Source organism: Sciurus vulgaris (assembly GCF_902686455.1).
Source record: "Sciurus vulgaris genome assembly, chromosome: 5".
Lineage (NCBI taxonomy): Eukaryota > Metazoa > Chordata > Mammalia > Rodentia > Sciuridae > Sciurus > Sciurus vulgaris.
Genome location: NC_136465.1, coordinates 17,016,522 through 17,042,989, shown reverse-complemented (window position 1 = coordinate 17,042,989; position 26,468 = coordinate 17,016,522). Strand labels below are relative to the sequence as shown.

Genomic DNA, 26,468 nt, shown 5'->3' with positions numbered 1-26,468 from the left:
GACCTCCCACAGTGATCAAAAACAAGTTTCTCAACATCAAGGTTTCTGTGTTAGTTGTGGAGAAGGAATTTTTTTTTTTTTTTGGGGGGGGGTGCTGGGGATCAAACTCAGGGCCTTGTGCTTATAAGGCAAGCACTCTACTGACTGAGCTATCTCCCCAGCCCCTGGAGAAGGAATTTTGCGGCAAGGAACTCTTTTTCTTTCTAGAACCCTCCACGTGGGATGGAGAAGGAGGCATGGCCAGCCCTCCCTGGCCCGCTCAGCCTTACTTAGCTAACCCAGGCTTTATTAGTTCACCAAAGTTGTAAATTCGGTTTTATTATGAGCACTCAGAAGGCTGTATCCAGATAAACAGAATGCTTACTAGGTCTTAGTGATTGGGCTTGTTCATTTCTCTTTAGTTTAAAATGAATTCCCTTGATTACACTTAATGCCTCAGAAGAGTGTACAAGGTAGTAAATTTTGTCATGTGGGTTTTATCCCAATGAACAAAATGAATTCCTTTTTTAGAGGAACACTCACATTTATTTGGCATTTGCCTTCTCAAGGGATGCTTTTAAAAATATTATTCTGTTTTTTAAACAAAAAATATTCCTAAGATATTTAATCAGGCATGATGCCACATTTTTATTCTTTTTTTTTTTTTGGGTACTGAGGATCGAATCCAGGGCCTTGTGCTTGCAAGGCAAGCACTCTACCAACTGAGCTATCTCCCCAGCCCCGTGATGCCACATTTTTGAACATGTGGTTGGAGGGCAGGCGGAGACCCAGTGAGATTGCTCTGGGAATGTATAGCTCTTCGTGGAACCTGTCAGCCACTGTGAAGTGGTGTTTACTGTGGGTCCACAAAATAGTGTATTTTTTTTTTTAGGAAAATATATTTGGAGCAGCTAAGTGTTATGCCTGAGAGAAAAGACTATTGAGTTTGTGTGTGTGTGTGTGTGTGTGTGTGTGTGTGTGCGTGCACATGTGTGTTACTGGGAATTGAACACAGGGGTGCTATATTACTGAGCTACATCCCCAGTCCTTTTTATTTTTATTTTTTAATTTTGAGACAGGGTTGAATGGCCCAGGCTGGCCTCAAACTTGACATTCTCCTGCCTTAGCCTCTCCAATAGCTGGGATTATAGGCATATGCTGCCATATATGCCACTCAGCTTACTGAGTTTTTATGTGTTATACTCTTTGCGGCACAAGCACTTTAAAAAATTTAATCCTCATTGCTGAACAATGGTGTATGCTTGTATTCCCAGAGTCCCAGGAGGCTGAGGCAGGAGGATAGTAAGTTTGAGGCCAGCCCACACAGCTTAGTGAGATTCTATTGCAAAATTTAAAAGGGACTGTAGTCTAGTAGTAGGACACTCCTGGGTTCAATCCCTAGTCCCACAAAATATAGAAATAAATAAATTTAACCCTCACTACAACTCTGTTCTCCCCTTTCATTTTTGGGAAAGTCTGTGAGAGGTTCAGTAACTGGCTCTGGAATTCTACAGCTAGGTTGCATCTGTGCTACATACATGTACTTTGTATACCATCTTGCCTCCTTAGTGGGCCAGAGAGGGTTAAATAGAAGTCAGGTGCCTACTGCTCTCTCCTCATGGAGACTGTGGGATTCGTTCACCAATACTTGTTTCTGTTTCTTTAAACAGAAGAAAGAACTGGTAAAGGAAAAACAAGATGAAGAAATAAAACAAATGGACGAAGACAAAACCAAGCAGATTTATAAGAACTGGAAAGAAGATTCAGAATGGCAGGCTTCTCGTGAGTACTGAGGCCTCGGTAGCTCCTCCGAGTCTCTCAGCTGCATCTTTCATTTAATAAAACGATCAGTCCAGGAAGCACTGAAAGTGGGTGTGTGAGAAATGTCCTCGTGCTCAATTGTGACTCAGATGTCATTCCTAAGCATGACTCAAATACCCAGGAGAGCTACTTTTGAATTGCAGAATGGTTCTCAATTCTTCCTTATACCATCTAAAGGACGACCCCTTTGATGATGGGATGGCATGTAGCTATGACAAATGTGCTTTGGAAGGGAGTTTAATGACCTTTTTAGGTTGGAGAAAAAAAAAAAAAACCTAAAGAGTATGAAAAATATCGCTACTTTAAAAAGTCTAAGTTATGAGGGAAAAGAACTGGAAGATTATTGACATATTAACATTAGTTTTCTTGAAGAGGTGGGATTTAAGATTATTTCATTTTCACCTCTCATTATTCTGTTTTGTGGGTTTTTTTAACCTATATCTTCAACAGTGAATTCATTTTGAAAAGTTTCATCTTGCCGAGCTCAGCGGCACACACCTGTAATCCCAGAGACTCTGGAATGGAGGCAGGAGGATTGCAAGTTTGAAGCCAGCCTCAGCAATTTAGCAAGGCCCTAAGCAATTTAGTGAGACCCCATCTCAAAATAAAAAAATTAAAAGGGCTGGGGATGTGACTCCATGGTTAAGTGCCCCTCGGTTCAATCTCAATACCAAAAATTTTTCTTCTTCATTGACTCGTGACAATTGTTCTTATGGAGTATACTGTGATGTGTCAATATGACATAACTTTGTAATCTAAAGAACACAGGAATAACAGGTTCTATATATCAGTATCCCTCTGACCCAACCCTGACCCTTTTGAGCTACCTTGGCAGAGATAAGCCCCATGGGAGAAGAATAAGCCAATGCAAATGAAGGCCAGCGAGGATGCTCAAGGGTGCTGGGATTCATGTTTGAGAATGGATTAGGGTTTTCATCTGACAGGCACAAAGACATCTAAACAGCCAGATCATCCCTTGAGGCAGGCTGAGCAGGAGAACAGGAGTGGCAATATTTGCAGGGTGTTGAGAATCCTAAATTGGTCTGCGGTCCCATCACAACAAATGCCATTAAAATGATAATTTTGGTGAAGTGAAAATATTTGCAAGATCCAGTCAGTAACCATCTTCTGCGGTGCCCTGAAATCCTAGTATAATGAAATATTTTTGGTATCTCTTTGAAGTCAAATATAATAGGATTTGACCATTAAAGCCTGAAGTGTAAATAGACTCAATAAAAATTATTCTTTCATCTCACATTAGAGTCTTTGACATTGTGTGACTGAAACAAAACACCCTCTCTTTTACAAATAATATTAAAAGACAGTATTGGGGTACTTTGACATGTCCTAACATGTTCCACAATTATCTGGAACATGTGTGTGTGTATACATATATATGTGTGCATACATATATGCATGTGTATGTATGTTCTTAACCACACACACAAACACACACGCATACACATGGACACACAACAGTTGTCCTTCAGTATTGGCAGGCAATCAGTTCCAGGACCCCTGAAGAGACCAAAATCTGAGGATGCTCAAGTTCCTTATATGAAGTGCATATTTGCATGTGGGCACATCCTCCCATAAATTTTAATCCTCTCTAGACTACTTACAATACCTTAGGGTATTTCTGTCAGGCCAGGTCACATTCGGCTCAGTTCTGGGCAGGCTTTGAGCGTGACTGGTGGCAAGTTTTGCTGCTCCTTGCTCTGTCCATGGCCACACGCCACCTAGTTGGCCCGTCTTCCTGGTCTTTGCTAGTGCTTCCGGGCACACTGCATCCTGAACATCCTGAACGTGTGTGTGTGTGTGTGTGTGTGTGTGTGTGTGTGTGTCGGGAGAACACCTGCCTCTTATTATTCCATGTCCCTGCCCACATGCATCCTCACTTGCTCAGGCTGGGGCTCATCACCTAGTCTTGCCAGCTGCAGGAAGTTCTTGCACACGTTCTCTGCCTCTTTCCCATCCCTCCCTGCTCCTCTTTCTTCTCTCTCCATCTGAGAAAATCCCCCGGCTCCCAAATGAAGAGCGGAAGTGAGTACTGGGCTAGCCCTCGGATCTGACAATGGGCATAACCTCGACCATTTCCCAATATAACCAGATGAGTAGCTGCCCAGACCCTGCTCCATGCACCGCGTACAGCACAGTCTCCTCCTGCATCCATGGGCTGATGTGGGCCTTTCTCAAACCCCATTCTTTTTCTAGTGAGAAAATCCAAAGCAGCTGATGAGAAGAGACGCTCCTTGGCTAAACAGGCACGGGAAGACTACAAGAGGTTATCCCTGGCAGCCCAGAGAGGAAGAAGCGGTGAGGGACCGAATGTTCCACAGAAACCCAGAAGACCTCCCCTTCCACCCAAGCCGCAGTTCCTACCCCCAGCAGGACATCCCCCAAAGCCTCTTGGGTAAGAAGCTGGCAGGGGGCTTTAGGTGCACCCTTGGGAAGGACTAATCAAACATCAGTCCTGCCAGGCGCCGTGGTGCATGCCTGCAATCCCAGCGACTCAGGAGGCTGAGGCAGGAGGATTGTAGGTTCAAAGCGAGCCTCAGCAACTTAGTGAGGCCCTAAGCAACTCAGACCCAGTCTCCAAATATATATATGATGAGTCATGTGATGCTCCATGGCTGTGGGAGACTGGCTGGAGGCTGGTGTACTTGAGGGTCACCGGCTCACCTCTAACCCTGCTTCCTGATCTGGCATTCATCTCTCTCTTATTCATGAAATGACACAGTAGTTGTGACGAGGATGCCTGAGAGCCAGATGACTTCCTGCGCCCAGCCCAGCGGCGGCAGGAGAGCCAGCACCTGGGTTTCATGGATGCTCACGATGCCTCTACTGGTAAAAGGACGGTGAAGTAGGACCCTACAGGCTGGTGGTCTTCGATGTCATCACCAGAATTACGTTTCCACTGCTGGGGACTCAGGATGCACAGCAGTCTCATTCTCAGACACATAGCTCATTTCATATTTTGAGAATTTGGAAATTCTCCTTTTTGGAATAAACTATTTGGTGACATTAGAAACTTGGCCTCCTAGGCTATGGGGGCAGTAGGAAGAATAATTGTTTTGGAAAAATCCTGAAGAAACATGCAATGGTGCCACATTAGAAGACCTCTCTCCCTCATGTTTACTGATTATAAAATTACTTTTTCCTGGCTACTGGCTTTATGGTCTTTTTGATATTCTAATATTTATTTATGAATTCTGTGGTGCTGAGGGTCAAACCAAGAGCCTCATGCAAGGTAGGTAAGCTACACCCCAGGCCCTAATATTCTAATATTTAGAAAGAAAACGTTTTAAACTAATTATGGATTAAATGAAGCAGAACTGTCTATAGCCTTGCCTTCTGAAATAAAAACTAAAAGCGCTTCTTTGTTGGGAGCGTGGTGAAATGAAAAACAAACCAAACTCTCCCTTCGCTTGGAGCCTGTCGTTATCATCAAGGTTTTCGTTTTTGTTTCTTACCGGGGATTATGGCCTTGGAGGAGACATGAGGTGGACCTTTTCCTCCACTATAATTATTTCTGCTTACTCAACTGAAAAGTTCCATTTTGAGATGTGGGGCTCAAACTAAATGACCATGTTCTACAAAGTGACAGTTTTGGGAATGATTTTTTTTTTTCCTTATGGACAGCACAAGAAAGATAGGAGAGAGGGTGTCCCCTTGTTTTCTGGTCAGATCATGAGGGTGTGTGGGCCTCCCAAGAGTATCCCTGTCCAGCATGGGGCTTGTCTGTGCGCAGAGGTCATGGAGCCCGGGCCGGGCTGTCTGTGTGGCTTACAACTGTGCTCCAGTGTCTTCCACGGGTGGCAAGGGAGAATGACTTGTGATGTGTCCCTTCCCTCCAGTATTTTTAGAGTACATTGTATTTGATTGGCAGCAATGAAGGTGGACTTTCAAAAAGGGCAGTTCTTGTTGTAAGCTGTGCTCAGCTCGTTTTTTTCCAACTTAAGGTGCTGCTTGAGGTACCTCTTGAGTCAGGCTGGGTGGGGTTAAGCCTGGGACTCTACATAGTGACCACAGAGGTCATCCAGGAACTAGCCCAGGAGGAGACAGGGGCTGGCTCCTCCCATGTCTTCAGAGTTTTGCTCCTTCTCCAAGGATTTTCTGGAGCAAAAGAACCTCACTTAGAAGCTAGTACAAAAATATATCATATAATCTCATGTGTATATTTTCTGCTTCCTAGTGAAGTCAAGTATTATAGCATATTTTTCCTAAAATGTTCTGAAAATCATGAGGAATAAAGTATACATGTATAAGCAGATGTACATGTATGTACATATATTTCATACATGTCACATGTGACTCATGGTAATGTCCATTATCACAGAAAGCATGAAGAGCCAAAAATTAATTTATATTACAGGAAATTCCAATGGCTCACCCAGATTCTTTGTCATTGTTGTTTTTAGGTGAATTCTCTCAGAATTATTCTGCTATTGAGTAGGATTTAAAAATATGTTTATTACATTGCAGTATTTCTTTTTGTAGTGAAAACCTGTTCACATACCAGAACTTAATACCACTGAATTTATATCAAAATGATTCAGTTGCTTACGTTTGCTTCCAAATCTTCAAACAATTTTTTCCTTTTACTTTGTGTTTTGGACACTGTCTTTTAGCAGAACTAAACCTCTTCAAAGTGGGGGAGAGAAGAAAGCCAACCTGGGAGGTTAGTGGAAACAGAGAAAAATAAAATAAAGAAAATGTCAGGAAAGAAATTTATCTTATCACATGTGATTTCTTTTGTTTGCAAGTAATTGCTCTCCGGGAGAATATTGCTGGGGGTATTTTAATGGTTATTTTCTGAAATTTTAATTGGGAGTTAATGGCCCTTCTAATTCCTATTAAAAATGAATTTAAATCTAGGTTTTAACACAGCAGTGGTTCATACCTATGACTTGCCCACTGGTACTGGAAGGACAGGCAAGAGATTTGTATTCTTTCCTCTGTCTACCCTTGGGGAGTATATAATGGTGGCATGCAGGGAATCCAGCTTCCCATTAGATCAGCCCATGTAATTCGATGTTGAGATATTTGTACACACACACACACACACACACATGACTGTCCCTCGGTATCTGTGGGAGATGAGTTCCAGGATTCCACAAGTTACCAAAATCTGAGGAAGCTCAAGTCCCTTATATGAAAAGGTGCAGTATTTAATATAACCTAGGTGTAGCATCCTTTTTACTTTAAATCCTGTATACTTTAAATCATCTCTGGATTACTTATAATATCTAATGTTGCTGGATCCTAGGTCAGAAGCCTGACTATCAGATGGGTGGATCCCATGTCTAGTCACTTGCCCCCAAAAAGAAACAGAAAAGTTAATGTTAAATTCAGGAAAAGATTATTTTAAAAATGCCAAAAAAAAATCAGAAAAAGAACTTTACTCAACATGGCCATAACTGGAAGGCAAACTGAGACCCAGCATCTCAGCCCTGTCTTTGGAGTGCTGAACAGGAGCTTTAGGCTTATAGAGGAACTGGGTTGTGGGGGGGCACTCCGTATAATTAAACAGCCTTTGTCGGACTGGGGTCTGGCTGATCATACTCTGAGTTCTGGTTCTGGGAAGTGACTCTGAAGAAGTCCTTACCACTTGAGGGGGCAATTTCTACTTTTGGCTCAGAATGTACATCAGACCTGCAGTCCTGGAAGGGGGCAATTCGGTTCTCATGAGGTGGCTGCTTCTGCTCAGGAGGCCAGCCTCATCCTGGGGTGACATGCTGCCTTCTGCTTCCTGGAAGGTGTAGAACAAGGGCTGAGGACTTCTGGGTACCACTCCAGGTGTCCAAAACAGGCTGCTGCACATCTTGCCTCAGCCTTGAATGGGCAGGGAGTAGGTTAGGTAAACTCAGGGCTAATAAGCCTTGTATTACCAGCTTTTAGATGAACACTCCTTAAAGGATTAACATATCTTCCATGCAGAGCTGAAGAGGGACTGGACCCAAAACTTAAGGTAATTAAGGAGACAGATTCAGAGTGAGGCAGGGACGCCCAGCTTTATCTTGCTTTTCCCTCACCGTTGAGCATCTACACAGGCCTAAGGAAAGCGTCAGTGGTTTGCCAGGTGCGGTAATCCCAGCAGCTTAGGAAGGTGAGACAGGAGGATCTTGAGTTCAAAACCAGCCTCAGTATCTTAGCGAGGCCCTCAGCAACTCTGTGAGACACTGTCTCTAAATAAAATATAAAAAAGAGCTGGGATGTGGCTCAGTGGTTAAGTGCCCCTGGGTTCAATCCCCAGTACAAAAAGGAAGCGAAGCAGCTTCTCTAGTTCCCTGTTATACTAATAGGTCCATGCTATGTAAATAGTTGTGACACTGTATTGTTTAAGGAACAAATGACAAGGAATAAAATGTCCGTACCTGTTTATTACAAGCATGATGTTTTTTCTTTGGATATTTTGATCCTCTGTTGATTGAATCCAAGGCTGTGGAACCCACGAACATGGAGGGCACAACACACACACACACACACACACACACACACACACACACACACGCACACGCTCACACGCAGTCATAGATTTATAAAATAGTTTTGATGATATTATTTTCAAATTAGTGGGCTCTAACTTGAAAACTGTTTTACAAACAACAGCAATCAGGAAGTGACCAGGACGGCCTCCAGCTCCGCCCAGGAGGACATCATCCGCTGGTTCAAGGAGGAGCAGCTGCCCTGCCGAGCAGGCTACCAGAAGACCTCAGACACCATTGCCCCCTGGTTCCACGGTGAGTGCAGGGCTGGCCTCTGATGGCAGTCGGAGCTGCGCAGATCCACCAGGCAGGCAGAAAGAATAAAAGCTTCTTCTCACGTGTGCGTCCCCAAATGAGTTTTTCACATGATTTCCACAAAGCATCTTTTCAGAGGGTTCTCAGGGAGACGCTTCCTTAGGCCTGTTTGGAAAGCAGTCTGCATTCAGGGTCATGTGCATGTGCTCCGGTATTCATCCCAGACACAGCGCCTGGGGCGGGTGGGGAGAGCAGGGCTTCCTGTTGACTCACAGGAGGGCACTTGGTTGTGATTCCAGCAAATGGCACCTGGCACCGTCCTCCCTGGTTCAGGGAGTCAGCAGCTGCTGCTGGCCTTGGTGGGATGGGGAGTCACGGGAGTGAGCAGGTGGAAGGTCAGTCTCTGCCCAGCGCTCCCTTAACAAGTCAGCGACCTTGAGCAAACTGTTGTCTCTCTCTATCAGACCAACTTACTTAAGCCTCATTTTCCTCATCTTTTAAATGAAGGGATTGAACTGTGTGAGCTTTCATTTAAAAATTCTGTGGCTTTGTTTCTTTGTCTCTGGTGTAGTTAAGGAGGCAAGGTGGATTTGTTGGATCCTGAACAGGTATTAGCTAATAAATCATTTCTGTTTTTGACTTGAAAGGTGTGATTAATTGAAATACTACTGTCTACCCAGCTTGTGTGTACTTCACTGACCTCTGATTTCTTGGATTTTGAGACCAGGGTGTGGCTTCTCCAGCCCTTGGTTGGCTTCTATGAGGTCTGTGTTTGGGGCTGGGTGTGTAGATCAGAGACAAAACTCGCCCAGCAAGCACAAGGGCCTGGCTTGGATCCCCAGCACTGCCTAAAACAAAAACAAAAGACTGTGACCGAGTTGGCTAAATATTCAACAAAAGGTGCCTTCGTACAAAAGTGTTACAAGTTCTCCTACTTAGTGCGCCCGACTTAGTGAGCCTAGTTTGAATTATGTTTAAGGCATCTTCCTAAGTATGTGTGTAAGTAGCCCACAAAAAACAGCTGCCAAACACAGAGCACATTATTTTTGACAGACTTTCTCCTGAAGGACTGATTTGCAGAATCAGTCTGGTGTTACAGAACTGTCTGGTGTCCCTTGAAAATATGTATTCTTCAGCCGGGGAACTGGTAATTGTCCATTGTAGGAGGCGTCTCCTCCTGCTCCCAGGGCTGGGTCACACGCCTCCTTCCTTTCTGTTCTGCTTTGAAGATGTTATCAAAGCTGAGCAGAAAGAGCCCTGGCCAATTTCACAGGTGTTCACCATGGCTATCTCTGCTGTCCTGAGTCACTTTTTTTCCTTGTAAGATAAGCACTGAGGAAATTGGCCACTTTGTAGTTTCTGTGTCATTGGGTAAAAGATGTTGTCATCCCTAATTACATGGGTGGTGGTCTGTTAACAGCAGGGAAGAAAAAGCTGAAAATATTGGTTTATGTTATTAAAATTCTGGTACTTGCACCACAGTGCTATTTGCAATCGTTGCTGAAAGCTGGCAAGACAGTTGGTCTAATAATTGAATTGAAGCTTCCATTAATAAATGAGATGCTTAAGTTTTACAGATAAGTATGCTGTTCTTAATTATTTATACACATATTTATCAGTTATCAGCAAAATAAATAATACTATAGCAAATACACAGCCACATAGTTAACATAAATTCTTATCTTCAGGTTTTGGAAAACAACATTTCACATTTCCACAATAAAGAGGTGATGGGTCACACTTTACATCTTGGAAATAACTTTGTTGATTCATCAGGAGCCCTGTTCTGAAATATTGGGGTGGAGGCTCTGTGCTGGCTTACCATCTTCTTTGTCATTTACTTTGTGAGTTACCCTTCTCAAGACAGGTTTGGCTGACCTAAGTTTTGAATCCTTGGAAGTTCATACTTTTATCCTTCTCTCCTGATGGGGATGGGTGGGGGAGGGGAGGACAGGGAAATGGCTGCGTGGCTGGTTGGAAGGTGGTCATGATGCCAGCTGAGAGGAGGATCCCAGGAGGCTGCGGAGGCTTAGGGAAAGGAGAAGAGGGAGGATAATGGACTAATGTGGGATGTGTCCCGTTTGAAGTGAGTTTGGAGAACTCATGTGAAAATATCCATTTGGCAGTTGGGTGAATGGATCAGTGCTGGAGATAATAGATTGGCGTCACCAGCATGACATTGAAAACATGGGAAGGGATGTGATTTTCCAGGAGTCAGTTAGGAAGTGAGTTATGAGACGACCAAGGACAGCCCCTGAGGAGCACAGACATCCGATGGCAGAGGAGGCCCCGCAGAGCTGCTCCAAGGACCACTATCAGGCACCCCAGAGCTTTTCGGCTCAGGCTTTCTTTCCCACTTGGGGTTCTGATGAGGCAAAATAGCATCTGGCCTCCAAATAGCCCGTGAAAGAGTGTGCTGGGCCCTCAGTGCAAGGTGGACTTGTCTCTGAACTCCTGTAGGATTTTGATGAAAATTCAAAGGCCAATAGATCCTGGAAGGCAGGTGCTGACCTCTGCTTCCTATGCATCTAGATATGTAAAGTCTCCTCATCTTTGCTCCTCTCCCAGTGAAAGTCTAAGCTTTCAAATGACATTCAGGATTTATACTTTGGGGAAGACAGATGACAACACATATATCAAATAAACAAATTTTGCACACTATTCTATGGTGATTAAAGAAACAGAGCATAAGAATTAGAAGTGCTGGTGGGAGATATGGTAACACTGGGTTACAGTTTTAACAGGTTTCAAGGTAGCTTTCTTTAATCTGGATATATATGGGCAAGTCTAGAGGTGAGGGAGCTGGTCATGGGGATTTTAGCACAATGCTTTTGCACCTACTATAGACCCCATAAGTATTGTTGAGTGAGTATTGAAACTTGGATTTCAAATGTAGGCAACATGATTCCAGGGTCCATGAAATTAATGACCAGGCAATTCCTTGTAAAAATGAATCCATTTTTAAGAAGCTTGGAGAAAAAACAAACATGGAAGGGAAAAAGACTTAAGAACATTAAAGTACTAAAATCAATCATTTAGCAAAAATGTGATAGTTCAGTATTTGTAAGAATCAAAATTTTTAAAAACAAGTAATATCACCCCCAAATTTAATGATCTCTAAAAACTAAAAAATATCTTCCATAAATATAGAAAGGCATTAAAAGTCACCTTTTATGGTAATACAATCCATTGTAGTAAAATGGAAAGTTTTTTTTTTTCAAATAGCAAATCAGCAAAAAAAAAAGAGAGAAAAGAGGGAAAAGAAGATTAAATATGCCTCATGTGTTGATGAAAGTTCCATAGAACAAGCTCTTTTATATGTTGTGAGCTTTAAATTATCCCCTCATCTTAATGTATGACTCTAATTGTAGGAATATATTCTGAAAATATAATTGGATGTACAGACAAAAATGTGTGTTCAATGGCTTTCAACAATATCTTCTAATAGGAAATAAAAGTATAAAAATGTGGGAAAAATGTACATTCATAGAACCAATTAGGTGTCACCTTTATTGGACTTTTGGTCCCAAGGGATGTGTATAAGAACCCTTAGTCCATTTTCTGTTGTTATGACAAAATAGCCAAGGCTGGGTAAATGATAATGAAAAGAAGTCTATTTATTTAACTCACAGTTCTGGAAGTTGAAGAACATGGTGACCACATCTGCTCAGCTTCTGGCGAGGGCCATGTGCTGCTCAACTTATGGCAGAGAAGAAGGAGGGGATTGGTTGCCTGTAGACGGGGCCAAGCACATGGAGAGGGGGCCTTCCTTTGTAACAACCCACTTTTGCAAGAATCGTTCCAACATTGAGAAGAAGAACTCACTCTGTCCAGTCCCAGGAGAGAGGCATCAATTCCCTTAATGACTTAATCACCTCTGAAAGGTCCTATCTCCCAACACCACAGCTCTGTGGAATTCAGCCTGAACACGGGTTTTGGTGGAAGCAAAACCATATTCAAACAAATTCACTTTTTGTTAGTTTTCCTTAGAGCCAAAGCACGCTTGTAGTTTTCTCTTGGATTAATTTGGTGTGAGGACCCAGATGAAATCAGGCAGATTTGCTGGCTGTCTCTCTGTTATTCCTCATCTTCTAAAGGGTTGGGGTCCAGGGACCTGATTCCAAGTCAGGCCCTGGTTCCTTCTCAGGAGGCGTTTCCATCTGTCTTCTGGGAAGGACCTTCCTGCCAATTTGTAGCTGCCCTTCCTACACTGTAACCGGAGTTATGAGTACGTAACCCTTCAACAATTGTGGCAGATGCCCCATGAAGGAATTTTACACTTTGTATTTTTCTGAATTTTAAAATATTTTCAAATGTCATTAATTTTAGTTAATTTGGAAATTTCATGCTCACAGTCATTGAGGAGGTTGACTTAAAATATCGCAGTGCCTGTCTAGAGGGCCCGGCCTTGCGGAGACCCTTCAGTGGGAGATGTTCTGGACTCCACTCTACCGTGAGGAGCCAGGATCGCTGATGCCAGTTTCGCTGCAGCTCTCTCTGTCAGCCTCCTCACTGGCCTCCGTCTTTGCACTCCTTCCCCAACCTCTATATACTCAGATTGCTGTGAGGAGAAGACCCAGATTCCTTCTGAGGGCCCTCAGGTGCCTACCTGATCTGCCCCGTCATGTGCTCCAGACTCAGTCAAACCACTTCCCCTTGCCTCGTTCACTGCTCTCTCTCTGCCACACGCCACATGCCATCTGTCCCTCAGATGCTCCGCTCTTGCCTTGACCTTAGGGCTTTGGCTGTTCCTCTCCTGAAGATTCTCCCACAGCTGACTCCTTAAGAGACTGACGGGATTGTGGAAGCTTGGCAAGTCCCATATCTAAGGAGGTAGGGGCAGGCTGGAGATTCAGAGAAGAATGGCAGTTTGGAAGGGAAGGTGGTCTGCTGGCAGACCTCCTTCTTGCCCAGCCTTTGTGCTGCTGAAGCTTCATATAGCTAGGCGAGGCCTGCCCACATGGTGCATGCAGAGTAGCCAACCTGCTTCACTAACATCCACCCATCTAATTACGAATCTCATGCAAAGCAGGGGGAAGACCCATCTTCACCGAAATATCCAGAGTAATTTTCTGACTAAATATCTGGGCATCAGGGTCCAGCCATATTGACTCACACTATGGTTTAAAGATGAGGTGTCCCCTAAAATTTATGTGTCAGGCAATGCAAGGATGGTTAGATTGTGAGATTTGTAACCTAATCACTGGATTCATCTGCTGATGGATTAACTGGGTAGTAACTGCAGGCTGGTAGGGTGTGGCTGGAGGAAGTGAGTCGCTGGGGGCATGACTTTGGCATTGATATTTTGTCCCTGGTGAGCAGAGTTCTCTCTCTGTCTGCTTCCTGGTTGCCATGTCTTGAGCTGCTTCCCTCTGTCATGCCCCTCCGCCATGATGTTCTGCCTCACCTTGAGCCCAGAGCTATGGAGTTGGCCAGCTGAAACTGTGAGCTAAAATAAGCTTCTCCTCCTTTATGTTGTTCTTGTCAGTCTTTCAGTCACAGTGACACAAAACTGGCTAAAACAACATATAGTTAATCACTACAGCAACCTTCTTGATAAGATTTTCTTGGCCTGCCAGCAGTAGACCACATTCATATTAAGAATCAGGTTAGATTAAGATTCTCAGAGTGCAATCAGGTAAAGAATCCTCCAACCCACAAGCATGATAAAGATTGTACACATTTAGTTTTATTCTTCCTTTCCTCATTTAAAAACTGATGTTTCTTATGAAATACTTTAAACACAGTACAGAGAAAAACATAAAGAACACCAATGATATAACACATGTTAGATCTGCTCTCCAGATGAAATGAAATGTCAACAGTCACATTTACTTCATCTCCATTTAAAAATAAATAAATCTTACAGATAGAATTTAGGGCTCTTTTCTACTCTGTTTTTTATTCCATTTCCTTCTGTTCTCTCCTGCCAAGGTAAATGTCTCTTCTAAAGTGGTACTTTCCATTCATATCTTTTACTGCAAACATCTTTGTTTCTATGAAATGTGCAGTATTGTGTTTAACATTTACATGGTATCATGTTGCACATATTTTCTATCAACATTGTATTCTCTGAACTTGGCTTTGTTCATAAATGTAGACTGCTCATTCCTTTTTCCCATTGTGTGGTGTTTTATTATATATATTGTATACATACAGGTATCATTGCTTATTTCTGGTATAGTTTCTTTTTGCTGTTACAGAAACGAGGTAGTGCACTCTCCTATGGTCTCATGTCTGAAATGCTCTGAAGCTTCAACTGATGTATTGCTGAAAAAGTTTTAGATTTTGGAGCATTTCAGATTTCAGATTTTCAGAAATCTGGTGAAGTCTATGCAAATATTCCAAAATTCAAAAATTACAAAATCTGAAAACATTTCTGGTCCCAAGCATTTCAGAAAAGGGATGTTCCACCTCTACTAAATATTGCCAAGTGCCCTCTAAAGTGATTCTGCCCAAACATGGGCTCCGGCAGCTTCTGCTTTCCCACCTGCCTTCTAGTCCTGGGTACTGCCAGACTTTATTTTTCATCCATCTTATGGGTGCTCAGTGGATTCCTTTTATTTGAATTTTCATTGATCAGGAGTAAGGTTGAGCCTCTCACGTATTTTCTGATCAGCTGGGTATCTTTAATAATTACGTCTACTGATCTTTCAGCCATTTTCCCAGTGAGTTGGTTTTTTATACTGATTCATAACATTGTATACATTCTGGATACAAATTCTTCATCAATTATGTGGGTTGCACCTGTCTTCTTCTGGTCTGTGGTTAGTCTGAGACGGTGTAACTTTCTGGCACATTTTGAAGCACAGAAGTTCTTCATTTCAGTGAGATAGAGGTTAGTTCTTTTTTCCTTTATGATTTTTGCTTGTTGTATCATGCATGACCCACTTGTAATTGATTTTTTGCATACATAAGGTATAGAGATTTTTTTATTCATTGTGTTAAAGTGTGCTTTATATAGAATTTGCCATCTTAATTTTTTTTTTTTTTTTTTTGTACTGGGGATCGAACCCAGGGCCTTGTGCTTGCCACTGAGCTATCTACCCAGCCCTTGCCATCTTAACATTTTTAAGTGTAAAGTTCAGTTATAGTGTTTTTTTTTTTTTTTTTTTTTTAAGTCCATATTATAGGCTGCCTCTCTGGCAACCTTCAGCTTGAGGTGTAAACTTAAGGTCTTCTTGGGTCTTTTCTGAGCCTGTGCCTTTCTTTGGGCTCACATGATTCTTTTCTGATTTTTGCAATATTTGTGGTTGTTTTTAACATCCCAGTCTTTTATATATAGCTACCAAAAAGGAAGAAAGAGAATAATGAATGGGGGTGGGGGTGAATTTTAAAATTTTATAATTAAGCCAGGAGGTTTGAGTTGTTTTCTTATGTATATGAGGGTAACGAGAGTATAGGTCATGGGTTGTTTTTATCATGCAAATCAGCTAATAGATGTGAAGTGCTCTGAACACAGCCTGGCATGTAGTGTTTCTGTGATGGCTTCTCATAACTGAGCAGCTTAGAATGGGCTCACCCTCCTGTCCTCCTTGTCTGGCCCTTCACTATAATCCTAACCCTGCCACAGAATGTCATTGTGGTACTAGGGATCAAACCCAGGGATGCTCTACCACTGAGCTACATCTCTAGCCCTTTCTATTTTATTTTTGAGACAAGGTCTCAGCTAACTTGTTGAGGCTGGCCTCAAACTTGCAATCCTCCTGCATCAGCCTCCTGAGTTGCTGGGATTATAGGCACGTGTCACCGTGTCTGGCTTCACAGAATATAATCTTGAGTGGTAGTGTCATATACAAGGAATAAGTGGCACTTCAATAAAACATCTTAACTACTGTAAAAACTGTGGCCTATGCTATGTTCACAAGTATTTTTTTAGGTTCTGTCCTTAAAAAGGCAGGAGGTCACCTCAGAAGGCAACAGTAATTTGGAAGGACAACCAATTATAGAGCAGAGAGTGGAGCTATTTGGGAAGTTAGCAGGACCTGTAGGTAACTGTGGAGCTTGGGTACGGGGAGGTGCCCCTGAGACCTGTTGTCGCTGAAGCAATGCCTTCTGCTTTTTCCATCTTTATCCCTTCTCCTCCTATTGCCTTGAACCCCAGTTTTCAGTTCAGGACTGTCTTGACCCTCATGTACAATCCTTGTTTTTATTAATTTCACTTTTGCATCTGGTGATCATATTACATCAATGAGTCTTGAAGACAGACCTAGTAGTCTATGATATCTTGAAATAATTGATAAATGTCAGAAAGTCCCATGGCTAATGTTAATGTCCTGCTGACTGACAGCCATCCTACCCAATCCAGTTCCTGATTGTGAGTCTCTAAGGCGTGTAGGAATATAGTTAATTATACCTACTAACTTGCTTTGAAGTCTCCTAGAGAAAGGGTCAAAGAATAAATAAAATTGAAGTTTGAAGGTCTGTCCAAAAACCCACACATTAACATCTTTACTGTCTATCAACACTATCCTGCTCTTCCTAAATGGACAGCCATGTATGAGAGCTTAGAAATTGGCAGGGACCAGGGTGAAAGGTGGGTGGAAAGAGAGAAATAAAAGTGTAATAGATTTCTAGTTTGGAATCTTCCAGTTGTTTCTGTTGTCAGAGAATTCACATATTTGCTTTGTGCACCGTGACTGATCCCTCTTCCCCTGAAGTATAATTAACACTTTCTTATTCGAATATGGTTCCAGCTATACTGTTGATGAATTGGCTCCATCTTTATTTGCTTCTTACAGATGGCTTTTGCTGTCACGGGCTATCATCGAGCCTGCCTTCTAAATGCTTTAGTCTTATATTTTAGGCGACTTACAAAGCAAATCCCTTTAGCTTCAGTGGGATACGCACCAGAGTTCATACTGCAGTTCTTCTAATTGCTTTCATTTCTGACACCTCCTGCTGTCTCAGTCTCCTTGGGAGGCACATCCTCTCCATCTCAATGGAGGCAGCCATCCTCTAGAATCCACTTTCCTAGAGACCACTGCCGAGGTGGGGGCGTGGGCACCAGGTCCACCCCGGCCTGGGCATACATAACTGAACAGGTCACATTCAGAGAGGCCCGGAGATGCTTACCGCGGCACCTTTCACGCTAATACCTTAGCGAGACTGTCAGTCAATGCCCATCAGTGATCCTTCTGTCGATTATCTTGCTGTGGAGTAGAGATTTTTAATCATGGGGCTATCAAAATTCTGCCCACCTCTCACGAAGGGGTTTTCAAGCAGCTGTCTTCACCAAGCACAGATTACTGATTTATGTGTATTCTCGGGCTGTTCCCAAGCTGCAGACAATGGTGGACGTCCTGCCTCATTTACATACAGGATGCACACATTACAGGGAGCAGATAGGCTGCGGTCAGCAGCAAGAATATGCTACGCTACCACCTGTGGTGGCGGGGAAGGGCAGCTGGAAGCACAGTCCCTGGTGGTCACTTGCGAGCAGGGCTCCTTTTAACATGAAGTCTCCTTTACACTAATGGCTCCAAAGCACTGGTCTGAATCGTTCTCTCTAGTTCTCCTCTGAGACTGCCTAGCATTTTTCAGATTGCTGAAATAATTGGGGAAGGTGAAACAGAAAGAAGCTAAAGCTGCACACATTTATTCTGAGAAGAGCGAACTTTTCTGCAGAAAATACCACACATGGCTGTTTTTTTCTGGAAGACTCAGACTTGTCTGATAAATGACTCAGTACAGCAGACATCTCACAAAAATGGTCACTGGTTTCCTATGAATGTTGACAATAGTCCGAAAACTCTAATGCCCTCTCTTACTCGACTTTTTGCAAATGATTTGCTCACATCCTCCTTTCTGGTACTGCCAGCCTCAGGGTGCCAGGGTCTGTGCCTGGGTGTGCCACACAGCTCCTTACAAAGGCCGAGGGGTCAGTCTTGCACTTACAGGGATTTCCGTGGTGCTGCAGGAGTCCTGAGGTTACTTATAGGTACTTCAGGCGGGGGCTTGTGAAGTGGGTATGTTAGAGGTCAACAAGAGCCTCTAACTTACAATTGTGGGTGCTACTTAAAATTTTGTAAGGAAAGGGGGGTTCTACTGTTTACGGAAGTTTTCCAGAAGTCATGCTTTTGCTGTCAGACTTTTCTTGGTCAACAGTGCTTTCTCGATGCCTTCTCCACAGTCAGACGAGGCTGGATGCTATTCCTTTATGCCCAGAGAAGGGAGGCAGCAAAGGGAATAAGTGATGGTTGGAGTTCCCAGTCAGCTAGCTGTGTGGCCTGGGACAAGTCAGAGGACTTCTGTCCTTGTCTCTGGTTTGCCTGATGTGGATCATGACTGAAGGTGAATGAGTATGAGAATGGATCACTCAGCACTGAGACTCTGTGGTGGAGAGTCATTCCCAGCATGAGCGTCAGCCATTAGGTAGTGACGTGAGAACAATTGATGCAGGGCATCCTCCTCCCTTTTGAGTAATATCTTAAGTCCTCTTCCGGAGGCGACCAAGGCCTAGGACCTCCAGGGTGAGAACTTGCTCTTGTGGTTCATGTCCCTCTAGATAGGTCCTCAGGCAGGTCCTGGGGCCTCTCCAGAAATACTGCCCTTAAATGCAGAAGGGGCTAAAGAAAGCATGGAGTAGAAAGCACCAGCGTGTGGAGACAGAGCTCCCCAGAGGCACCCTGTGCACTCCGAGTCCGGCAGGCTGCCACTTGGAAGCCAGGTCTTCTAGAAGCCTTTTCTTCCTTTATTCACCCCCTTCTCCAGGAAGGATGCAGTGTGGGACTTTGAGGTCCTGTAGCAGCAGAGTCATGCCCCTTTGTGAATGTGGTCTTCTGCGCCTTCTCTCGCCATATTCCAGGGGCAGCCCAAGAGGCTGGGGAAGCAGGACACACCGTGGAAAGAAGCAGGGATGCCAGGGCAAGTGGGGAGGGGGGGGTCCTCAGGCCCTGACAGCTTGTCAAGAGCCACAAGGTGCCACAGCCTGGAGTTCCTGGGTCCTCAGAACCTGAAACCTGAGCTCAGAAGAGCAGGAGAGGGCACTGGGGCATCATGCCACGCCTAGCCAGACCACACTGAAATACCACTGAAAAGTGCAGTTGCCAGGGAGAAATGAACAGCTCTCTGTGTATTTGCATATTTTGCCCATTCCAGAGAAGTGCCATGGCTCAGCAGCTTAAAAACAAAAACACGACCGTGGGAAAGAAGGACCTGCCGCAACCGCTAGCTCATCCTGTAACCTTGGGCACCTACCTTTCTACGTTAGTTTGCTCATCTATGATGTGGGGATGATGACAATATCAGCTCTGCTGAGTGACACCAAGAAGTGACACAGCTCTCTGTGACCACAGGCTGGAGAGTTTTCTGAGGATAATAACTGCATCTCATTGTGGGGTTGCCGTGAGGAGTAAATGAGGCAGTGCATATTTAGAGTTATCATTTGGTGATCGGTCATTTGATCTTTAAATACATATTTTCCAGGTGCAGGAAGTACATTTTACAGACAGACGCCTGGTGGTACTTCAGAGAAAGGTGACATGTGTCCCTTGTTCCCATGTTAGCAATTCTCGGACTAGAGACTGTGGCTGCATAGAAAAGTCCTAGAAAAGGAAGCTTTTGATTGGATTGTAAGAGAAGCATGTATTAGAGCTTTTGGGGGACATCTTCCAAGTGGTAGGGGCAAGGGTGTTATTATGGTTCGGATGTGAGGTGTCCCCCTAAAGCTCACGTGTGAGACAATGCAAGAAGGGTCAGAAGAGAAGTGACTGGGTTGTGAGAATCTTGACCCAATCAGTGATTTAATTCCTTGGTAGGGATTAACTGAGTGGTGACTGAAGTGGTGGGGTGTGGCTGGAGGGGGTGGGGATTAGGGTACGGCTTTGGGTGCAAATTTGTATCTGGTAAGTGGAGTCTTACTCTCTGCTTCCTGACCATGATGGGAACCTCTTCCTCTGCCACACTGTCCTGCCGCCATGTTCAGCCTCACCTTGAGCCCTGAGGAATGGAGCCGGCCATTTATGAACTAAGACCTCTGAAACCGTGAGCCCTCAAATCAGCTTTTCCTCCTCTGCAGTCATTCTGGTTGGGTCCTTTTAGTCACAGCAGTCAAAAAGCTGACTCAAACAGGTGTTAAAGGAAATAAATGTGGTAATCGCCTTTTGGGACTCACAGGCAAGTGGGACAGGGCAAGACCGTCATGGCAGAATGTACAGGGAGTCCAAGGACAGGGCTGACATCATCCAGGTGAGTGCTCAGGTCGAGCTAGGAGCCAGGTGCATGGCAGGCCTCGGGGAAACTGAGTCTTACTGCTCAGAGAGGAATCCAGGTACTTCATGCTGTCGGGCTGGATCTTGGAGAACCAGCGGTTTTCTGGGAGGACCTGTTGAGAAGGGCGTCCCACTGATGGGTAGCAGTTGCTGCCCCTTGGATTTCCAGCCGGGGTTTCTGAGGTACTTCAAGTCTCTTGGGGTCATGGGTGAAAATTAGTTCTCCTCGGCCTCTCCAGAGAGGTCTAGAGCTGCACAGTTTAGTGCAGGTGCTATGACCACATGTTTTTCCTATCAATATTAATTAAAAACAAATCAGATTAAAAGTTGAGTCCCTGGGTCCCACTAGCCCTCTTTCAGGTGCTTAGTAGCCACCTGTGGCTACTGATTACTATGTGACCAGTGCAGATGACATTTCTACCATCACAGGTGTTTCTGTTGAATGGTGCTGTTCTAGGGTGAGCCCTTGTGTCATGCAGAAAGAAGGGAACGGGACTTTTCTCTCTACTCACCTTGACTGTAGCTGTTAGCACCTCTGTCCTGGGGTTCAGACCCCCAGGACCTGTGGCTCCAGGTCCTTCAGGATTGGGTGCTGTCCCTGAGACTGTGTGCAGGGACCCCTGCCACAGCTCCACCCCGCTCTGCCTGGATTCAGCTCTAAAGTAGACAGTAAAAATCTGGCTCATCACGTTGATGAAATAAAAAAATAAAAAATAAACAATAAAAAATAAAAATATAATAAAAAAAAACTCTCATTCACCCTTTTTCTTTGGCACAGAAATTCCCCTGTGACCTCTGGTGGGTTTGGGTCGTGGGACATGTGTGAAGAGCTGGTTGGAGGAGAAGTGGGATTGCCATGGCCCCGGGTGTGCAGGATGAATTCTGCTGCTTTCGTATTCATAGTCACACGGGGGGCAAATCAGCAATGATGAATACCGACTGTGGGGCTGGCCTGCATCCCCAGCAATTAAGACCCGACGTTGGGGTTGGCACCGCACTCCAGAACTCCCTACCTGCTCAGGCATGCGAGGCAGCCACTGCAGGCCACTGCCCCTGCTGTCCTTCTGGACAGATTGTCCGTCATCTTGTGTCTTCAGATGTGCTAAGAGAATGTGCTCCTTAGTAACAATCCTCTTATGAAGCAAGAGGAACCGACAGAAACCCCTGCTTGCGTTGTTCAAAGCCGGGTCCCTGCGGCACTCACCTTTGAGCCGGCCCTCTCTCCTGTGGTGTGCCAGGAAGCTCCCCTCTGAACTAGGATTTGCCACCAGATCATTGTATTGTGTTCTGGAGTCTTGGGAGAATAGATAGTGCCAAGATAGTGTAATGGGAATAATTACTGAGATTAGGAGGCTTACAGGCAGTTTGATTTACAGTTACCATGTGACCTGATTTTAGGAGGAATTTGACCTCAGCCCAGGCATGGTTATAATTTTCCAAAATAGGTTTTGTTGTAGGAGTCCAAATCCATCTGGATGACATCCAGATGTTATGAATTATGACATCTGCCCTATCTGTTGAAGGAACTTGGACTTTCAGAGCTAGCTTGTCAGCACGTCAGGAGGAGAGAGATCTTTTACAGGATGCCGCTTCCCTTCTACCCATGGTTTACCAGGTCCTCCATCTGAAGGGAGTTTTTTAATGTGAGAAATGTCCCTGCTCTCTCAATCTCATGTGGTGTCTCCGAACCTATGTCACATGCAGTCCCTGTGTAGGCTGGTCACCTGTCCCCTTGCCTTAATTTATGGTTGTCATTTGTAACTTATCAGTGGAACCAGCTGTTTAGAGAGGTGACCAACAAGAGCAGCAGCTGTGGATGCTGGGACTCAGCTGTCATTCAAGCCTCTGAGATGGCAAGCTTCTGAACCAGGAGGCTCACTTGGTGTCAGCGGGGCTGATAGTTCCCAGTGGATCACGGCTCATCAGGGAAAGGACGAGCAGGCAGCTGGGTAGAATTTATGGGATGGATGGGCATCGTGCATTGGTGGCCCTGCCGGGAGTCAGTGCAGTAAAGTTCGGCCTCTAGAAGAGAGGCCAAGGGCCTTCCTTTTCAGGGCCATTTCCTGCCACACCTTTCTCCAACCCCAGTTCTTTCTTGAGTTTCCATGTTGGCTCTGCCTGGAGGACCTTGGCCTGTGTCCTCCACAGTGGTGCACAGGAGAAGAGCAGGTGGGAGAAGGGCTGGTGGGCAGTCTTGGCTGGGGGAGCAGGCAAGTCCTGCACCTCTCATTAAAGGTCAGTTTACAGAAAGGAGAGCAGAAGTGGAGAATTAGGATTCACTTCTTAATCAACTCTACTAATAATCAGAAGGGCCATGATAACACATTGCTTTTCCATGAGGAGGGTTTTTATTTAGTTCCCTAATAATAAGGGACCGAGTGTCCACAGGAAGCTGATTGTGGAACAAGCCAAGAGCATGTCTCCAAGTTGAGAAAGGACACCAGGGGAATGCTGCTCCTCCCTCCGAGTGACGAGTGACAGCTGACCTGCTGGCGCTGCTTCTGTGTGTTCTGCACAGATACAATGTTATCTGTTCACCCGAAGAACTACAATAGGAATAAGAACTCTGGGACGTGAATCAAACCTCATGAGTTTGTCCTAAACTGGGGAAAAGATGGGGAAAGGAGAGAGAGGAAATTCATTACATTTAAACTATGTTTTTCTCTATAAAACTTCATATATGTACAAACACATATATATCCATATATACACACATACACACATATGTACAGATATACACATACATATATACACATACATGTATACATACCTACACCTATATAGAAAAACTTATCCTTTGGATATATGCAAAACATAAACATATATATATATATATATACACACACATACATATATAAAGACATAAATAAGCAAGTCTTCTTCCTTTAAATGCCAATGGATATGTACATTTAGGAGTGGTGACAGTTGGAAGCACTTGCAGACCTGGGCCATCCTGGTTGTATCTCTAACTTGCTGACCCTCCTAGACCAGGTGGTCTCAACCGCAGCACTACTGACACCTTGGGCTGGATCATTCTTTATAGTGTGTGGCCATCCTGTGCATTATGAGCTGTTTAGCAGCACCCCTGCCTCGCCCCACTGGATGCCTTATAGAACCCCCACCTGTCACAACCAAAAATGTCTCTCAGAAGTTGCCAGACGTCGCTGTTGTTGAGAACCACTGTTTTAGACCTAGTCAGACCTGATCGCTCCCCAATGATTACTGAGTCTGATCACTGAGTCCTCATCAGGTTGTGGTGGCCTGAGGAGGGATCAGGATGTCCTCACAGGCTGCTATAAGTGGGTTTATAAAAGGAAATGTGCTCTTCCTAAAGTCAAAGATCACTCTCATTTATACCAACCACATGCCTTATGATCTGTCCCTGTCCAGTCACCAAATCCTGTATTCCTAAGATGCCCAAAATACACATAAAAGGTTCTGATGTTTTTTCCTCCAATCTTTATCCACACAGCTGGGTTAATAGAGGAAAGTCTGGGAAATGATTTGACTGACATACACTTCTCTTCCCTCCCCCAGGAATTCTCACGCTAAAGAAGGCAAATGAACTCCTGAGCACGGGCGAGCCCGGCAGCTTTCTGATCCGAGTCAGTGAGAAGATGAAAGGCTATGCCCTGTCCTACCTGTCCGAGGAGGGCTGCAAACACTTCCTGATCGATGCCTCTGCCGATGCCTACAGCTTCCTGGGCGTGGACCAGCTACAGCATGCCACCCTGGCAGATTTGGTGGAATATCACAAGGTGAAGGGATTCCTAAACTTCGTTTGCTTTGTGACTTATGGTCCTGCAGCAGCCCTAACAAAGCAAGGCTATTCCCAAGAAAAAAAGACGGAGGCAAGAAATGGGGGATTAGTCTTTGATATTTCTCATTCTTAATTGCATTTCCTTTATCATGGAACTGAGGTCCTCCTCAGATACTCAGGGAGACCCCACTGGACAGAGAATACAAGAGATGCTAGCGAATTGTGCACGCATCGATCCTATCTGAAGAGTCTTAAGTCAGAATTCAAACCCCAGAGGGGAAAAGTGTGCAGATGAGAAAAATCTCTTTTAAGATCATCATAAATGAATGAAGTGTTGTAAAAATCAAGGGCAGAGGGGTGATGTCCCCTGAGGAGATAGGAAGGGCATGTACCTCCCAGCCCAGTTTGACCTTGTGCCTTTTGATTTGACAGGAGGAGCCCATAACTTCCCTGGGGAAAGAACTCCTACTCTACCCCTGTGGGCAGCAGGAACAGCCACCTGACTACCTGGAGCTCTTTGAATGAAGGTTTTCATCTGGGTCATCCTACAGCCTCCAGCTAGGCTTTTCTGAACAGACACACTGAAACACATTTGTGTGTGAAGTCAAATGCACACCGCAGCAGAGCCAATACTGATCAATGGAAGGTGTCTCCAGAGTCCTTGTTGAAATCTATCTTTGCACAAATGCTGAAGTTTAACATCAAGGGAAAAATTATCTCTGCCTCATCTGCACTGTAGAAGGAAAAGGAGAAGAGTTAATACCTACAGTGACATACCATGAAGGATCCGATGTCACTGATGTCTATCAGATACAATGAACAAAGAAGTAATGGAAACCTTTTAGGAATGGAGGTGCACTCAAAAAGCCGTAGCTCATATGAAGTATTTTGTGATATCTACATTCTCCTTTGTATAATCTCTAAAGGTCTCAGGGTCTTGTTTAAATGAAGTTCCACCATGGCTTTGGAATGCTAGTTAAAAAAAAAAAAAAAGTCCTTACTGATGGCTGGGACAATAGTCCTTACATGTTGGAGACTGTAAGAAAAACAGGAATCATGCGTGTAAACTGAATGGGGAATTTTAAAATGTAAGATGAGAGGTATAATAGCATGTGTAAAAGTACATATGGATTATAAGAAAGTGAGCAGACATTTGTGAGCTGGTTTTCTAAATTTGGAGATGAGGGACAACACTTGCTCTGCCTGCTTTGGCTCTGAAAGTACACTAGAAAGAATGAAGCACAGACACATCTAAGTTGTCATCTATTAGCGGTACACAGACAAGAACAGAACGCAGGGGCTATTTGATACTAGGTTAAAAGAGAAAAAAATTCATGGCTTAAATTTTTACAGTTGCCATCTTCTGTAAAGGACTCTTAATGCACTAGAGTTGGAATGTGGGCTTTTCACACATACCTATCTTGTGTCTTCTGCCCATTTGATGCACAGAAGACACACACAAAATTATTGTAGACTATGATGGGTATTATAGCCAGGAGCCTCTTTGCTTTCATTTTTGTTAAGAACACAGTAAATGCTTTCATTCTAGGCTGCAATGCACATGTCTTTCTTAGAACACAAGTTTTCTACAATTATATCTTTAAATAATACTTCCGTTTGAATTGTGTTGTTCTCTTCCTTCGGAATAGCTGTACATATTACTTAGATTTCTCTTCTTTGCCTTCTGTTTTTGTAATCTTCTCTTTGTTTTTAATCTGTTTTTTCTGGTGCATTTTAGGGGAGTCACACATCTGTCCTTTCTCCCTGGGAGACTGATTTTTCTGCAGTGTTAATTCTGCACTATACTGTCCCTGGTGTGGATGTTAGTATCAGGACCACATTTCCTGATTCCTCGCCATCCTTCCTTCTCTCCCTATGCAGGGATCTTTAGACTTTCCACTACTGCCCTAGATTGAGAACTATGGGGAGGCTTAAATGATCAAAGTACTCTCA

General features: G+C 44.1%; 1 protein-coding gene across 5 annotated transcripts in view; it reads left to right on the top strand.

The window, feature by feature from the left end:
- Positions 1-25,559, top strand: part of SH2D4A (SH2 domain containing 4A) — a 61,000-nt gene extending 35,441 nt beyond the window's left edge. For all 5 annotated transcript variants that reach the window (XM_079143365.1, XM_079143361.1, XM_079143362.1 and 2 more), the window contains 5 exons: positions 1,650-1,761; positions 4,015-4,213; positions 8,413-8,543; positions 24,293-24,513; positions 24,948-25,559. In XM_079143365.1, coding sequence (XP_078999491.1) covers positions 1,650-1,761; positions 4,015-4,213; positions 8,413-8,543; positions 24,293-24,513; positions 24,948-25,040 — 756 coding nt within the window. In that variant the 3' untranslated portion in view covers positions 25,041-25,559. The remainder of the gene's footprint in view (positions 1-1,649; positions 1,762-4,014; positions 4,214-8,412; positions 8,544-24,292; positions 24,514-24,947) is intronic.
- Positions 25,560-26,468: the final 909 nt, after the last annotated feature.